Here is a 17,114-nt window from a genome sequence, read left to right as displayed (position 1 = left end):
AAATTCCACTCATAGGACAGAGAATGCATATGTACACAACAGAAATGCATACTATGCTCAGGTAAAGACATGTACAAAAATTATTCAAAAGAATAAAAAACTGGAAACTCAACTGTCCAACAGAACAGATAAAGCCTGGTATATTCATGAAAATGAAATACACAAACAAGAAAACAAACTACTGCACAACATGGACTGATCTCACAAACATAATGAACAAAAAGAAACTAGATGGCAAGGAATACTGTTTTATTCCATTTACAAAAGTTCAAAAATAGGACAAACCAATCTTGAGTCAGAAGAGATTTCTGGGGGAAAAGGTGAGAATAATGATTAGAAGGGGGTGTCGCTGAGATGGTGGCAGTAATTGATCTGATAGTGGTTACACAAATGTGTTCACATGAAAATTCTATGGCTTAGCTGGTTCTTGCCTAAAGCCATCTTCCTGAGCAACAGCAAGTTAAGGTGGCACTAAGACATCCTCCCATAGATATTTAAGCGCAAGAACTGTCCACCTGTGGTTTCCAGAGGCTGGGAGGTGAGGGGGGATGGGACATGGGGAGTTATTATTTAATGGGTAGAGTTTCAGTTCTGAAAGATGAAAAAAGTTCTGGAGATGGATGGTGATGATATTTGCACAACAATGTAAGTATATTTCAGGACACTGAATTGTACACTAAAAAGTAGTTTAGAACAAAACAAAACAGCCCAAGACAGTCTGTTCTGAGGCCAAAGCTCTTATGAGGCAGCTACAATGCAATGAGCAAAAATGCCTAGGGGTAGTGTTTCCACCCCCAGCTCATAGTGACACCATACTGTGCATAGCCCCTGCTACCTCTGTACTGGAAAAATGGCTACGGTGGTCCTTGCTGAGCTGTTCAGCAGAACCACGGTCTCCCAATGGCTTTGCTACTCCCTGACAAGAGAAGCCTTCCTACAAGAGTGACTAGTGACCCACATGTTATAACTAGCATTCTCTCCTTTCTCTCTTCAGCTAGAGTTATACTCCCAAGGCCAAGGCAAGGCTCCTCTCCAATGTAGCAGACAAGGCTGGAATCTTACCTAGAATGCCCGAATTAACAAAATGTACCAAGCTGAAATACTCAAGGAGATCATTCTGGATGGGGGTCCCAGAGATAAGCACCCGCCGGCTGGTGTTCAAGCTGTCCAGGGCCTGGTAAGTCTGATTCTCAGAGTTCTTAAGTCTGTGTCCCTGCAAGGAAATTAATTCTCGCTTAGGCCTGGGCATGATAAGGCATCCCTAATGATAGCAAAGTCTTGTGTAGACAGGAAAAGAGGAAAGAGGAATCAAACATTACAGGCTCTGGGGCCTTAGGAACTGGGCAGGGCACAGCAAGAATGAGAACCTACCTGCTTGCTTACGGAGAAATGTCACGTTCAAGAGACAGACCTTCAGTTTCCAGACCACTAGTGTTACATCCATCCATAAAACAACAATTCCCTGGATTATTACCTCACCTCCTTTTCCCTGCCCTAACCTCCAGAGCCCTAGCAGCCTGCCTATCCTCTTCAGAGACATTCAGCCACATTAGCGACCCATGCTTTCAGGGAATCCTCCCTTCCCACTAGCCAAACCAACCCAGAACACCTCCTGAGCCAGATGCTTTCTGGATTGGTTTACAGGCCATGTCTGGGTTGTCAGAGCCCAAGTCCCTCTGGACTTGGCCCAGGCTCCTTCTTCCCGCTCCCTGCAGAATCCTAAGAGCCTCTCTTCCTCCCTTTGTATCTCTTCCCCAATTCGTTACCCATCCTTCATACACACCCTGTTACTTCTCTCTTTTAAGCCCTTTTCAAGGAAGTGGTAAAGGACCCTATCATCTTCCCTCTTTCCCCAAGAACCACATGGGCAAGATCAAGCCTGCGCCTGTTCTATCCACAGTCTCCATTTCAGCCCCAAATGCAACCACCAATGAAAGAATGGACAAACAAGTCAGCATGCTTCCTCTGGCCAGCCTTGTATGATGAAATTAAACACAGACCCTCTACTGACCCTCCTGTGTCTAGGATCAAGCCCAAGCTCATTAGTTTAGCACTTCTCAGTAAGACCCCAGCTAACTTCTCTGACAAGTCTTCACAGCTCGTCTTAGTCCAGGAAGCCATAACTCCTCCTCACTCCTAATGTTGGAGTTCCTTAGGTCTCTTTGCCCATGCCACTCCTCTGCCCAGAATTCTCTCCCACAGGCAAATTCCTCAATGTCACCTCCAATGCAAAGCCCTCCTCACTGACCCCAAGCTGTTGGTGTCTCCCACTTCCATGCTCCTATGGCACTCTGTACATAATAGCTGTTTACTAAATCTTTTCCAAGTGCCAGGCACTGGACTAATAAGCAGCACTTCCTGTATATTCCCTTCTATAATCCAGATAACAATTAGATGAGTGGGAATTGTAATACCTATTTTAGAGAAAATGAAGTTCAGAAAGGTGAACACACCAAAATCCCACACCGGTAAAAAGTAGCAGAACTAGGGGGTGCCTGGGTGGCTCGGTCGGTTGAGTGTCTGACTTCGGCTCAGGTCATGATCTCGCGGTTCATAAGTTCGAGCCCCACGTCGGGCTCTGTGCTGGCAGCTCGGAGCCTGCAGCCTGCTTCGGATTCTGTGCCCCCTCCCTCTCTGCCCCACCCCTGCTTGTGCTCTCTGTCTTTCAAAAATGAATAAACATAAAACAATTTTTTTAAGGAAGTAGCAGAACTAGGATTTGAACTCAGGTCTGTGTGATTCCAAAATCTGGGCACTGTACTACTCTGCCTCTCGTCTACTGCTACACAGAGTACTAATCATACTCTACTGTATGTACTCAATCTCCTCACCTAGACAGGAACTTCTTCAAACAGAGACCATGTCAGATTTGCCTTTATATAACTTGGTGTACATGACAGAGTCCCCCACAGAGAACTGCTCAGTAAGTGTTTGTTAAATGAAAGAATAACCAATGTTGCTATTAAAGAATTAGACATAGAATTTTAATCTTTAAAAATGACTGGATGTTGTATACCTAAGACTAATACAATGTCATGTCAATTACATTTCAATTAAAATAATTTTTAAGACATCCAAAACAAACAAAAAAATACAAAATGATTAGAGGCTCCAAGCACTAGTCCTGAAAACAGAAGGCTGACACTTTGGAGTCAAAGAGGGAAATAAAACTTGAAGCTTGTGAGGAAATTCCCCAAAAGACCCCAGGGAAGGGCACCTGGGTGGCCCAGTCAGTTAAACATTCAACTTTGGCTTATGTCATGATCTTGCAGTTCTTGGGTTCAAGCCCCACGTAGGGCTCTGTGCTGACAGCTCAGAGCCTGGAGCCTGCGTTGGATTCTTGTCTCCCTCTCTCTCTGCCCTTCTCCTGCTTGTGCTCTGTCTCTCTCTCTCTCTCAAAAATAAACATTAAAAAAAAATTTTTTTTAACAAACAGAAAAACCCAAAAAATACCCTAGGGAAATAGGGGTCAACAATTGGGTCCCTCTAAACTGAAGCTCCCTGAGGGCAGATATCAATGGGATTCCCAGGGCCTGATGCATGACAGGCACTTAATAAATAATCCAACAAATGAACTGGGCTGACACACTATCCCTGTGGGTCTCTGTGGAAGTGTAAGCCAATACCAGCTCCCTATGGGAACACCCCAGCTCCAGACCCAGCTCCTCCCACCATCACCCACAGATTTAAAACCCAAACTCTCTGGGTTGCCTGGCTGGCTCAGTCGGAAGAGTATGCTACTCTTGATCTCAGAGTCCTCAGTTTGAGCCCCCATGTTAGAGATTGCTTAAAAATAAAATTTTAAAAAAATAATAAAAATAAGGGGCGCCTGGGTGGCGCAGTCGGTTAAGCGTCCGACTTCAGCCAGGTCACGATCTCACGGTCCGTGAGTTCGAGCCCCGCGTCAGGCTCTGGGCTGATGGCTCGGAGCCTGGAGCCTGTTTCCGATTCTGTGTCTCTCCCTCTCTCTGCCCCTCCCCCGTTCATGCTCTGTCTCTCTCTGTCCCAAAAATAAATAAAAAAAAAACGTTGAAAAAAAAATTAAAAAAAAAAAAAAATAATAATAATAATAAAAATAAGACCCAAACTCTGGCATCTCAGCAAATCAAATATTTGGCCAGATGAAAAGCTGTCAGAGCTCTTATTAATAAGCTGCTGCTGAATTTCTGTTCTGGCAGAGTTCTCCGTTTATCCTTTTTATTTATTTATTTTTTTATTTTTTATTTTTTTTAATTTTTTTTTTCAACGTTTATTTATTTTTGGGACAGAGAGAGACAGAGCATGAACGGGGGGAGGGGCAGAGAGAGAGGGAGACACAGAATCGGAAACAGGCTCCAGGCCCTGAGCCATCAGCCCAGAGCCTGACGCGGGGCTCGAACTCCCAGACCGCGAGATCGTGACCTGGCTGAAGTCGGACGCTTAACCGACTGCGCCACCCAGGCGCCCCCGTTTATCCTTTTTAAAGACAAAAGGGCCAGTCTTTCCATACCTAAGCCAAGCTTCCTATACCACGTTTTGGATTATATCCAAGGCACTAAGGGATAAGAGCCCGGTCTTAAAACCCCAGGCCTGAATTCAAGTCCCAGCTCACTAGGTCCTCACAGGGGAAACCCTAGGCAAGTCACTGCACTCCTAACCTCCAAAACGGAGATGACAATGATGTCAATCCCTCACCTATTCATACACTTTCCAAAATGCTTCCATAGATCTCTCTTGATCAGGATCGTGTCCCTTTCAGGTATACCCTGTGCCATCCACTGTACAGAAGTCACTGAGTCTCTGAGCAGTCTCTTCTGCATTGTGCTTACAAGTGGCAACACCAAGGCTGACCCCATGTCTTCTTGACTTGCCCTAGTAACCTGAGTAACCTAGCTCAGGTTACTATGAGGGATCAAAGATTTTGTACACAGAGTTATTACGCAGCACTTCTGTGTTCCAGAAAGACCCATCAGCTAGAAGGAAGTTGTGGGTATGAACAGGACAAACTCCTCCTAGAGTAGGCAGTCTTCCAGGACTGGCTTCCTCAGGTCTCTGACAATTGACAAACTGCTGACAAATAAAAGGTAGATGAGTAAAAAGGCAGGCCAGGATGCTAAGTGTGACAAGCAGCAGCCTGGTCCCTTCTGCCCTGCAGAGTCAGCTCAGAAAACAAGAGAGAATGAGAAAGAAAAGAAACACTGCAGAGCAGAATAAAATCCAGATGGGCTAGGACCCTGAGCTTCATAGGGTTTATCACACATATACCCTACCTCAACCTCCTATATCCTTTATTCTTACAAGAACAGCCCATCAAGGTATCAGCAGTTGGCACACTTGCCCAACAATGACTAACTCTTTATTAAGGACAAAAGCCTAATTGGGAAAGAGCTTATAAGTAGCAAGCATGGCATCCCAAAAGTAAGCCTTTCTTCTCTGTCCTGTCCCAAAAGTCCCTCGGATACTGAGCTAAAAACCTACAATTCCCAGAGCACAGTCAAGCTTCCCAATCAGTTGACAAATGGGGGCCAAGTCTTTCAGCCACATCTCCACTAAAGACCCAGGGGTGTGCAAGGTGGCCTTAATTCTTCCCAAGAGGTACAAATAATGGTAGCAGCCTCAGGGTAGCCAAGCACCCTGAAAACCTGGAAAATTCATTTTTTAAGTTTATTTATTTTGAGAGAGACCTTGAAAGCGCGAGCAGGGGGGAGGGGCAGAGAGAGGGAGAGAGAGAATCTTAAGCAGGCTCTGCACTATCAGCGCAGAGCCCAACGCGGGGCTCAAACCCACAAACCATGAGATCATGACCTGAGCAGAAACCAAGAGTTGGACTCTTAATTGAATGAGCTACCCAGGTGCCCCTGGAAAATTGTTTATACTGGGAAGCTCCCACCACCCTTATTCCTTTCTAAGTAGTAGCATCATTACCACCATTCATGCATAGTGGTGGAAAAGGCTAGTAAGTAACTACTGCCACATTTCCCTCTGTCCCAGCGAGTCAGTACGGACTGGTGTAAGGTGTATGGACTATCCACACTGGACTTTCCTACCTCTGTGCTTCTGTTCATATGCATTCCCCCAGCCTAGAATAAAAAAACAGAGTTCTATGACCTTTACCAAAGTCTTAGGACATACCAGGCACTTGGTAAGAGCTTTCCCTCATTCACCTCATTTAACCCTCACAATAACCCATGAAACAAATATTATAAGCCCATTTTACTGACGTGAAAATAGAGGCTCGGGTGGTTAAGTAACTTGTCCGACGTCATTTTACTGGTAAGTAGAAGAGCTAGAATTTGAAAACAAGTCTGACTCTTGGGGTGCCTGGATGGCTCAGCCGGTTAAGTGTCTGACTTTGGCTCAGGTCATGATCTCACAGCTTGTGGGCTGGAGCCCCACATCAGGCTCTGTGCTGACACCTCAGAGTCTGGAGCCCACTTCAGATTCTGTGTCTCCCTCTCTCTCTCTGCCCCTCCCCCACTCACACTCCATGTCTCTCTCTCTCAAAAATATTAAAAAACAAACAAACAAACAAAACTAGTCTGACTCCAGAACCTATTCCCTTAAACACTATACAGTCTGTCTCCACCTATCCAAATCCCTCTCATCCTTCAAAGTCCTTCTTCAGTCTAAGAATACTGACTGGAAGCAATCAAACAGCCCACAGTACCTCACCCTCCTCAAGTTCCAAGCACTGCTTAATCCCTTTTGGCAGGCTGACATCAAAGGCTCTCCCTCTCACTTGCATCCTCTAAGGCAACAAGCTCTGTCCTTAATATTCCCTGGTGACTGGCACAGCCTTTGGATGGCAGTTATTAGGAGATTTCAACACTTCCTCCTACCACCCAGACTGCTGAGAGGCAAGTACCTCATCACAGATGACAAGTCCAACACTCCCTTTCTGGAGGATTCCAACGTGAAGGCGGAATGTCTCATAGGAAATGATAAGGATGGGAGAAGGCACTCGGGCTCCACGCTGGTTCATGAATCCTTCTACAACAGAAAACAGGTCAAGGGAACAAATCTTAGAATACCTTAAACAAAAAAAGTTTCACGGTTCTTTAATTTAGCCTGAAACTATTATTTTCCATGGAATTCTCTTCCACCCCCTCGGTGCCCTCAACCTACTGGCCATAAGTGAGCATACATACAAGAAGCGAGCAAGCTCTATGGAAGAGTTAAGGCTCCATACCCAGTTTTTGGTCTATCTCGTCCTTAGAGCCTCCATCAATGGCCAGAGGTTGGATCCTCCCTGCAAGCCATTTCCCAACTTCATTGTACCAGTTCTTCACTAGGCTGGAGGGTGACACCACCACTGCCTTGTCAATTTCCGGTTTGCACTCTGGACTCTGGCGCAAAAGCGTCCACATCAATGTGATGCACTGCAGCGTCTTGCCCAGACCCATCTCATCAGCCATGATACAGCCGTGGCTGCCAGGGATGCGCCGACTGGTGACACACTCCCACAGGAACTTTACTCCCTGGGGAATAACAGCATTCAGGCCACTTTGATCCACACTGCTGCAGCCCCACGGATGACAGCCTCCCATCTCATACCTCTTTACCCCAGCTCCCCTTACCTCTCTCTGATGGGGCCGTAAGACCTTACTGAGAATGGGATCAACAACCACATGGACAGGGAGTTTTTCCCTGAGAAAACACAGCAAAGAAAATATAGTGCTCAGACATGTGCAAGGCCACACCCTCAGGAAGTTGTGTCCTGCTGATCTAGAGGCCAGAGGCAGCTGCCTAAGAGAAGACCTTCTTAGCCTGATAATCAAACCATAGCAAAATTTTGCTCCAGGAGTTAGAAGGTGAGGAGAGGGCTCCCTGTGTCACCAATCCCTCCTGCTCCCTTGAGCAAGCTTGGCAGGAAGGGTGAGGAACCCCCACCAACTGGACATGCCCACAAGCTCTTCCCCACACACTCTCCTTCCCCACCTACCCACTCTCTGGATGATGCAGTGGTCATGACAGCACTCTGAAAGCATGCCAATCCCAAGGGGGAAAAAAAAAGTCACACCAAAATTCCCTCTGCCCTCCCAGGTATGTGCACTTAACAGAAAACCAAACCTGTTCAAGAAATACCAATGCACATACTTGTCAAGCTTCAGCTGGTCGTGGGCACTCAGAGGGGGAGGCTCATACAGAACCAAGGCACCTTCTTCCAAGGGGTCATGGAGGGCCCGGCGGACCCCAGCCCTTTTGAGGCCCAATGCACGAGAGCCCAGAGGACCTAGAAACCAACAATCTGTCACCTGGGGCTCTATATTGAGATCAGCACGCCCAGCTTAAATACTTATCTTTCATATGACCTTTAAGCTTGCATACGACCTTCTCTCTCCCAGAACCTCTCCAAACCCAGCGGGGCACCTCTACCTGACCATTATCCCAACCTGCTTCAGATCAGTTTTTCCCCATTTTGTTTCTTCCATTTAACTATAAACTTCTGGAGGGTTGGGTCTTGTTCATCTCAAGTCAATCCTAGAAAGGTGTGGAACCCAAAGGGCCTTTCAAGATGGAAGGCTCTTGAAAGTTGGCCTCCTCCCTCTCCAGTCCCAGTTTTAGCACAATAATATGCTCTACAGAAGTCAGGGAAAACGCTGTAGAACCCAGGTCTCAGACACAGCCAACCTCAGACACAAGATGCTACTGAAATTACTCAGACTGAATGAAGCCTGGGCCCATCAACCACCTGGGCCCACCAGGAGATTCCTGAGCACTGGCACATCCCCACCAAGGAGATGAGGGGCAGTCAGGTGTGGCAGCCCTTGCTCAAACTATCAAATACAGCCTTCATGCAAGCCTCTGGAGCCATTCCATACACAGACACCACTGGGCTGGCATCTTCAATTCCAAAGTAAGCATGTATTACAGAAGCAGAGGTTTTCCTCTATTCATTTCATCATACATTTGCACGATTGATTCAAAAGATAGAAAAGTCTCTATTTTTACCTTGATAATTTGGAATGGGAATTTTAAAAGGCTTTGACAAAATGCTTCGAATAAAGGCTTCCTAAAAAGAAAAAGAAACAGGGATTCAGGACTGATTGGAGAGGTTTGGGGATAATATTTCTACAAATGCAGTCTAAAATTTAAAGATAATAAATACATTCAGAGTATTATATTTTGATTACATCTCACTCAGATGCATTTAGAACATAAGGAGGGGCATATGGGTGGCTCAGTTAGTTAAGCGTCTGACTTTTTTAATGCTTATTTATTTTGAGAGACAGTGCACATGGGGAAAGGGCAGAGAGAGAGACACAGAATCCAAAGCAGGCTCCAGGCTCTGAGTTGTCAGCAGAGAGCCTGATGCGGGCTCGAACTCAAGGACCAGGAGATCATGACCTAAGCTGAAATCTGAAGCTTAACCAACCGAGCCACGTAGGCACCTGAGCACCTAAGCGTCCGACTCCGGATTTCGGCTCAGGTCATGATCTCATGGTCCATAAGACTGAGCTCCCCCACCCCACCCTACCCCTGGTCAGCACAGGGCCTGCTTGGGATTTTCTGTCTGTCTCTACCCAGATTACATGCATGTGCTCTCTCTCAAAATAAATAAAAACTTAAAAGAAAAAAAACTTAAAAGAAAAAAAACATAAGGACATGTGTTCCTTATTAGGTTATTAGGTTTTATACAACAGCTTTCATCTTTGAGGCTTTACATAAGATTCCACAAATACTCAGGGAGAGAAGAGTGCATTTAGAACACAAATACTCAGGGAGAGGAGAGTGCCACTGGCAAGTAACCAACCTCAATCAACCACAAGGCTTAGACCCATTTGTTCATGAAAGGCCATGTCAGTGAGGACAATTAAATATTCCCTAGGGTGCAGCACCTTAAGAAGAAAACACCAGAGGGGTGCCTGGGTGGCTCAGTTGGTTAAGCATCCAACTCTTGGTTTAGGCTGAGGTGGTGATCTCACAGTTCATGAGTTCAAGACCCACGTCAGGCTGGGGCAGGAGAGAAGATAGGGAGAGAAGGTAGGGGAGTCCACAGCACCAGCCCCTGAGCCAACTCTGACAACTCCCATTAAAGTTCTGGGGTGGGTGGGTGTGTGTGTGTGTGTGTGTGTGTGTGTGTGTGTAATGTCCCTGAGCCCTCTGGGGAATTACAATGGCCTGTGAACCTCAACAAAACAAGAGCTAAAACCCAAGATAGCAAAGAGAAAAAACAGAACCCCTCACGGTAGTTTTAATGGGTAATACATTAGTGGAAAAAGAAATAATGAAAAATACACCCCTCAAACAAAAAGGTTTAATAGGGAAAAAAGCACACCTGTCTTGCCCTGAAATTTTTTACCTTTTTATTCTGACCCACTGCTATACTGATCATAAATTTCTAGAAACTCAGTGTACTTTAAATAGGAAAAATGTAATGAACACATTTGACAATCTACTGGAAGACAGAAAAAGAATGTGGAGAACTGAACTTCATCACGTTAAATAACATGACAAAGGAAGGTTGGAGGAAGGCCCAAATTCTCTGTTAACTGCATATTTCTTTGCAGCTGAATAAAATCTTTTATTGACTATAATAAGCATATTGACTATGCTTATTATAATTATGAATAGCAATGATAATGAGAAACGTATATGAACAACGCTATCAAAAAGCTACTCTTCAAAGGAGAGGAAAAGAAAGGAGATGGACTCTAATTTCCTTTCTAATTTAGCTTCAATTCTAAAACAATTTTTTCAAAGATTTTTTAAAAATTATTTATTTTTTTTTTACATTTATTTTTGAGAGCCAGAGCGCAAGCAGGGGAGGGGCAGAGAGAGAAGGAGAGACACAGAATCCAAAGCAGGCTCTAGGCTCTGAGCTGTCAGCACAGAGCCTAACATAGGGCTTGAACCCACAAACTGCGAGATCATGACCTGAGTCAGAGTTGGATGCTTAACCAACTGAGCCACCCAGACTCCCCTAAGATTTTTTTTAAGTCCCACATCGGGTGAGCTCAAGCCCCGCTTCAGGTGAGCATGAGCCCCACTTTGGGTGAGCACAAGCCCTGTTTCTCTCCCTCTCTCTGCCCCTTGTGGGATTCTCTCTTTCTGCCCCTCACTCACTTGCACCTCCCCCTAAAAATGAAATGAAATGAAATGAAATGAAATGAAATAGATTTTTTAAAAGTAATCTCTACACTCAATGTCCCAATGTGGGGCATGAAACTACAACCCCAATATTAAGATTCTCACACTCCACTGACTGAGCCAGCCAGGCACCCCCAAAAAACTGAAATCTTCTTTTCAATATGTTCAATACAGAAGGCTAGATTTGAGGCTCAGGGTAGCCAAAAACTTATGCACAGATTTAAAAAGCAAGACTTTCACTAAAACCCAGTAACCATAGGGTCCGCAGGGAGAACTGCAAGTTTGTACAATTAGCATGAGCATCCCTGGCCAAAAACAGGAGGGCACAGCCTGTAAGACTTGCAATGGCCTGCTTCAGAAAATCTGGTCTGGTAAGACTGACAAGAGGCAGGGGAGAGAGCATGCTCTCACTTTATTTAGTTACTGAAAATTCATACCATCCCTTCCTTCTGATAGAAGAGGAAGAGTATCCCTCCTTCCCAACAAGGTCAAAGCTTCCCTCTTCCAGAGAGATTCACTCAATCAGTTCTGCTAGATCTTTCCTGTATCTCAGCCTCTCCCTCTCTACTACCACTTCACTTTCCCACCAGCATTCAAAACATGCTTAACTATCTTAAAAACAAAAATTCCTTTGACCTCTTATCTCCTCCCTTTCAAACTGCTACAAATTGTCTGCTTCCCTTTTCTAATCTTCCACTCCTGGTATCTTCTGCCATTTCTACTCCTCTGAAATGACTGGCCAAGATCACCAATGGCCTACATAACCTTAATTCCAGTGGACATGTCCCTATCCTTATGTTGGTAGAAGATAAAGCTGGCCACTCCTTCTTCTAAAATATTCTCTGCCTTTGAATTCCATGACACCACTCTCCTACTATTCTGACCTCTAGGTCAGGACCTAGAACTTCATGCTCAGCCCCCTAATGAGCTCTTCTTTCTCTGCTTAACCCCCTTAAAAGTCAGTGTTTCTCAGGGCTCAGGGATTGTCTCTCAGCTCCTGAATGCACACTCACTGTGACACTCCAATACACTTTGGAGGTGTCAAATATCATCTCTATGCTAAGGATCCCAAATCTATTCCCAGTCCCCAGCTTCCTCTTAGGCTCCACACCTACCTATACTTGCAACTATCCCCAAACCTAGATATCCTATCAGACTTCAAAACACATCACATCTAAGTGCTCATCCCCAGGGCTGCACTGTTAAGATTTTTCTGGGCCTGAGGCACTTTTGCCTTTAGAACACACCTAGAACACCTCCCACTCTCTTCACCTGGCTGACTCCTCATATCCTTGAGGACTCAACCTAATCGTCCTACCCCTCAGATTCAAGTCTTCACCAACCTCCAGGTGGTTAGACCCCTGTTGTATACTCCCACTACACCTGCACTTATGTCATATGCTTACATAGGACAACTTGAATGAATCCTGAATGAAGAGTCCCATAGGAAGGGAAGGAAAAATAAGATTAAAACAGACAGGGAGGCAAACCATAAGAGACTCTTAAATATAGAGAACTGAGGGTTGCTGGCTGGGTGCTGGGTGGGGGGATGGACTAAATGGGTGATGGGCATTAAAGAGGGCACTTTTTGGGACGAGCACTGGGTGTTGCATGTAAGTGATGAATCACTAAATTCTACTCCTGAAACCAATACTATACGTTAACTAACTTGAATCTAAATTAAAAAAAAATATTTTAAAATTTTTAAAAATTAAAAGAAAAAAAAGTCCCAGAGAACTACACACCATTTTTAACGGCTCAGTAAACCATTAAACAATGTATTATTTAGTGAATTATATACACATAACTATCACAAAAGCAAGGGATGATGAAGATAATTCAGGATAGTGGTTACCTCTCAGGATGGGAAAAGGGATTATGACTTTAATGTTTGAGTGCCGGATGGTGGGTTCACAGGTGTTTTTTATCTCACATGTTATATGCATATTCCTTTGTATTTATCAAGTATTACATAAAAATGTTTTAAAATGTTTGCTGAACACACAAATAACTAATGTCCACTATATATTCCCATTTTTCCTCCAAAACGTCCCTGTAAAGGAAAAACACACTCCTGTATGTCTCCCCCATTCTACCGCAGCACTTCACTTGACACCAGATGTGTTTTCTATATACAAGAAATTATTCAGCACCACCTGGGTGTCCTATAATTTAACTCATTTGTGACACTACCTACCTGGAGATAGCATCAGATCCCACACGTTAGGGGCTCAGTCTCACAAGCCTGCCTCTCCCCACCACTTTAGACACCAATCCGAAATCCAGGTTGCTCCCTGTGCTTCTGACCAACAAGCTCTAGATCAGAGGGTCCCAACCCCCTCCTGGGGTTTAATTAATTTTCTAGAGTGGCTCACAGAACTCAGGAACTAAGTTTACCCATTAGATTACCAGTTTATCACAAAGGCTATTAAAGGACATGAACAGGGGCGCCTGGGTGGCTCAGTTGGTTAAGCATCCAACTTCCACTCAGGTCATGGTCTCATGGTTCAGTTCGTGAGTTTGAGCCCCGAGACGAGCTCTATGCTGACAGCTCAGAGCCCGGAGCCTGCTTTGGATTCTGTGTCTCCCTCTCTCTCTCTGCCCCTCCACGGCTCGCGTGAGCACACTCTCTCAAAAATAAGCAAACATTAAAAAAAATTTTTTTTAATAAAATAAAGGATATGAACAGCCAGAAGAGATACATAGAGCAAGGTCTGGAAGGGTCCTGCGCACAGGAGCTTCTGTCCCTCTGGAGTTTGGGATGTGCCACTTCCTGGCACATGGATGAGCTCCTGTTCACCTATTCGTAAGCTCTCCAAACCATGACCGTTTGGGGTTTTATGGAGGCTTCATTACATAGGCATGATTGATTAAACAGTGGCCACTGGTGGGTTGGTTCCCCTAGCAAGCAGCCATCAAGGTTAGACACTTTACAAATGAAATCTCATTTAACATAAACTCAGGTGTAGCTGAAAGGGTTTTTTATGAATAATAAAAGACACCTTTATTACTTATTCACTTAAGAAATTCCAAACATTTTTGGAGGTCCAGGCCGGAGCTCAATACAACAGTCCTCAGAAAGTTTGGTGGAAAAAGCTTTGGTGAAACTAAGCAGCTCTGACTACTCTGCAATTGTAATTTGGGACACATTATTTAATCCCTCTGAGACTCAGTTTCCTCATCTTAAAAAAATGAGTTACATGAGATAATGTCCAGAACCTGTCATAGTAAAGATTACATTTGATTTTACTATAAGAAACCCGTGAAACCTGTAAGTTAGGCTGAGTGAGAGACTGAGCTGGCATGGGGATCGTGGTTCCAATACCCTGCCATGGCCTTCCCTTTTCTCAGGAATCTGAGCCACCTGAGATCTGGTGCCCAAATAGCTCTAAACAAGGGGAGATTCCAAGTCAGGAACATATCTCAGAAGGCAAGAGGCCAGGACTCTTCCAGGCCCTCGAGGCTGTGGGTGGACCCACAGTAGAAGCCTCCCTAGACAAAGCAAGAAAGGCGCCTCCACAGGGCACACACATTTACCAGCAGGTAGCAATTCTGACTTACATGTTGACTACTGTCCAGACTGGGTGGTCGATTCGTTAGTTGAGTCAAAGGTTTCCGAAAAGGCGACAGGAAACACTCTTTGCTCTGGGTCCCACTGTTGGATTTCTGTTTCTTGGGAGTCTAGAAGAGTATTGGGAAAGGTGAAATCTGGAAGACCACAGAGTTTACCAAAATGACAACTACATTTAACACACTTATTAAATGCCAGGCATTGTGCTAAACTCTTTACATGTATATTATCGTGTATCATCTTCACAGTAATCCTATGATAAATATTTATTATACTCATTTAGCAGGTGAGAAATCCTTAGGTTAATGAGGTTACAGAACTTGTCCAATCTGAAGAAGGGTACTGGATGAAGTGAATGAAGTAAGCCAGTCAGCCCACACCAAGGCAGTGAGGACACTAGCACTGAAAGCATTTTTTAGTAGCAACCAGCCGCAAACAGCAACATTTATGACCCAGCTGCACGAAGTGCCGCCCCAAATTCAAATCTGAGACCCATGTGAGTAACAAGGGGCAGCCTTGTCCCTCACAGGTAGAGGAGCCTCCTGCACACCAGCAATGGTGCAACTACAGAGCAAGACCCCATGGAACTATCAGGCAAGCCTGTAGCAGCTTGCCAAAAGTACTTGAACTTTCAATGATCCTACGAGACACACCTGAAACAAACATGGGGTCTCTTTCCCTCTCACATATAGCCCCTGCCCAAAATTGTCTTCTAGACCTTCCTTAGCTAATCCCTTCCTTCAAAGTTCCAGTGGCCAAGCCCTTCTTTAACTCCTCTCTATCTCTGAAGTACATGCTACATTATCCTGTTGATTTTTATTTATATAGGTCCTGCCCACAGCCAACCCCAGAAAGCCTCAAAAGCAGGCAACAGAGCACAGGACCCAGACCAAAATCAAACTGTACTTGAGTATTAGGAGAGACTAGAAGGGCACCACTCCTCTAATCTAAGCCCAAGTGAGCTCAGGACCCTAAGGCAGGCCCTATAGTATTCTACTATTCTGTGATATTGGGCAGGGGACAAAGAGGAAAAAAAGCAGGCAGCTAGTTGCTATTGGGGAGCCATTTTTTCCCCCAAGGAAGCCAAAAGGCCCAACCCAAGCCCAACTCTTTGGCTTTGAAATATCCTTTTCTATCAGAAAAATTGAGGCTATATTCGATTTTAGTAAGCACCTTGAGAACAAAGATTTTATCTTGTTCAATGCCTGATGATGCAAAGTAAGCACTCATTAAAAGTTTACTGAAGAGGTTTCTGGAGGTGACCAGCTTCATTCCGTGTAACCCCAGAAACCAAGTCCAGGATTCCTTTCTGTCCAAAGAGTCCTGCATCCCACCTGTCCTATACCCCTGTGGGGTAGAGTACTCACCACTGTCCTAGGCTGCCAATCTTCCTCATCACCAGGTCTGCCTTCCGGTTTTCTCTTGGCCAGCTGGCTAGGAGCTAAGCTCTTCCTCTGTAAGGGGAAAATGCAAGTTGAGCATCTCCAGAGATCCTGCAGCCTGAGTCCACTAGACCCAGACACAAGGCTCCCCACAGTCTCCCTTATGCCCATACTTACCATCCTGGGCTCAGGATCATAAAATGTCAAGTACCCATCAGCCAAAGATCAAAGGCACCCAACAGCTGGGAATGCAGAAGCAGGGCGGATTAAAGCGGGCTGCTGTATTATTGAAAGCATGAGCTAATTAAAGAGGGCGTGTGGATGGAGGGAATCCAGCCAGGGGCTGGAGTTTGAGCCCAAACTGTGAGAGTGTCGGTCGCCAGTTAGCCAAGGCGGGAGAGCAGACCAAAGAGGAAGTATCCAAGGAAAGGTGAGTAAAAGTCTGGGATAGAGGGAGGAGGCAGATGGAGTGCCGGATTCGGCAGAGCTGGGATAATGGTCCAAGTGGACGTGATGGCAGGCAGTAGTTGAGGGGGAAAAGTAATCACAGGCCAGGGGAAAGGGGCTGGGGTGAAAAGCTGAGGCCTGGGGAGGGCTAGGCGCTCGACTGCGGAGGGGTTTTTCCCAGGTCTGGAGCGCGGAAGCCAGGCCAGGACTAGGGGAGGTCGAGCAGGGGTCCAGGCAGAACAGGTAAAACACCCAGGCTTGGGAGGGGAATCCCAGGAAGAGCTGGAAAAAGCCGCAGAAGTAAATCCGGGCCCAGGGAGCCCGGCTTAACGTTCCTCTCCGCAAAGCGCGCGTTAACAGCCGCCGGGACTCTCCGAACGCGCCAGGCCCAGTGAATCGAACCTCCCGCGGTGCTGCCGCCGCATCACCCATTGGCTGCGTTCGAGGAGTTCGGCGCTCGCGGCCCCAGGAAGGGGGTGGGCCTAGTGCCGATGGGCAGAGACTCCTCCGGAGAGTAGACTAAACCGACCTGCTAGGAGGTGGGACTTAGGGATGACGGGCGGGGCCAACAGTGATGTGCGCAGTTGGGCGAGGTGGGCGGAGCAAGCGGGGCTTGCAGGCAAATAAAGTGACATTGGCATCAG

The 17,114-nt window shown here is 45.7% G+C and overlaps 1 protein-coding gene across 2 annotated transcripts in view; it reads right to left on the bottom strand.

Annotated features, from left to right (window-relative positions):
* Positions 1 to 16,854, bottom strand: part of RAD54L (RAD54 like) — a 26,186-nt gene extending 9,332 nt beyond the window's left edge. Inside the window, exons 1-10 of one of the 2 annotated variants that reach the window (XM_040470100.1) lie at positions 16,802 to 16,854; positions 16,201 to 16,265; positions 16,009 to 16,095; positions 14,632 to 14,751; positions 8,932 to 8,992; positions 8,077 to 8,212; positions 7,557 to 7,626; positions 7,169 to 7,457; positions 6,845 to 6,969; positions 1,063 to 1,213 (exon numbers count right to left, since the gene is read on the bottom strand). In XM_040470100.1, coding sequence (XP_040326034.1) covers positions 1,063 to 1,213; positions 6,845 to 6,969; positions 7,169 to 7,457; positions 7,557 to 7,626; positions 8,077 to 8,212; positions 8,932 to 8,992; positions 14,632 to 14,751; positions 16,009 to 16,095; positions 16,201 to 16,203 — 1,042 coding nt within the window. In that variant the 5' untranslated portion in view covers positions 16,204 to 16,265; positions 16,802 to 16,854. Of the gene's footprint in view, positions 1 to 1,062; positions 1,214 to 6,844; positions 6,970 to 7,168; positions 7,458 to 7,556; positions 7,627 to 8,076; positions 8,213 to 8,931; positions 8,993 to 14,631; positions 14,752 to 16,008; positions 16,096 to 16,200; positions 16,266 to 16,801 lie in introns of those variants that run through there. The other variant, XM_040470101.1, reaches the window with a different exon arrangement.
* Between the last annotated feature and the right edge of the window lie 260 nt (positions 16,855 to 17,114).

The sequence above is a fragment of the Herpailurus yagouaroundi genome, unplaced genomic scaffold (assembly GCF_014898765.1).
Source record: "Herpailurus yagouaroundi ecotype Mexico unplaced genomic scaffold, PumYag 77, whole genome shotgun sequence".
NCBI classification, from domain to species: Eukaryota; Metazoa; Chordata; class Mammalia; order Carnivora; family Felidae; genus Herpailurus; species Herpailurus yagouaroundi.
The sequence above is the reverse complement of the archived record's forward strand: the minus strand, read 5'-3'. Positions and strand labels throughout refer to the sequence as shown.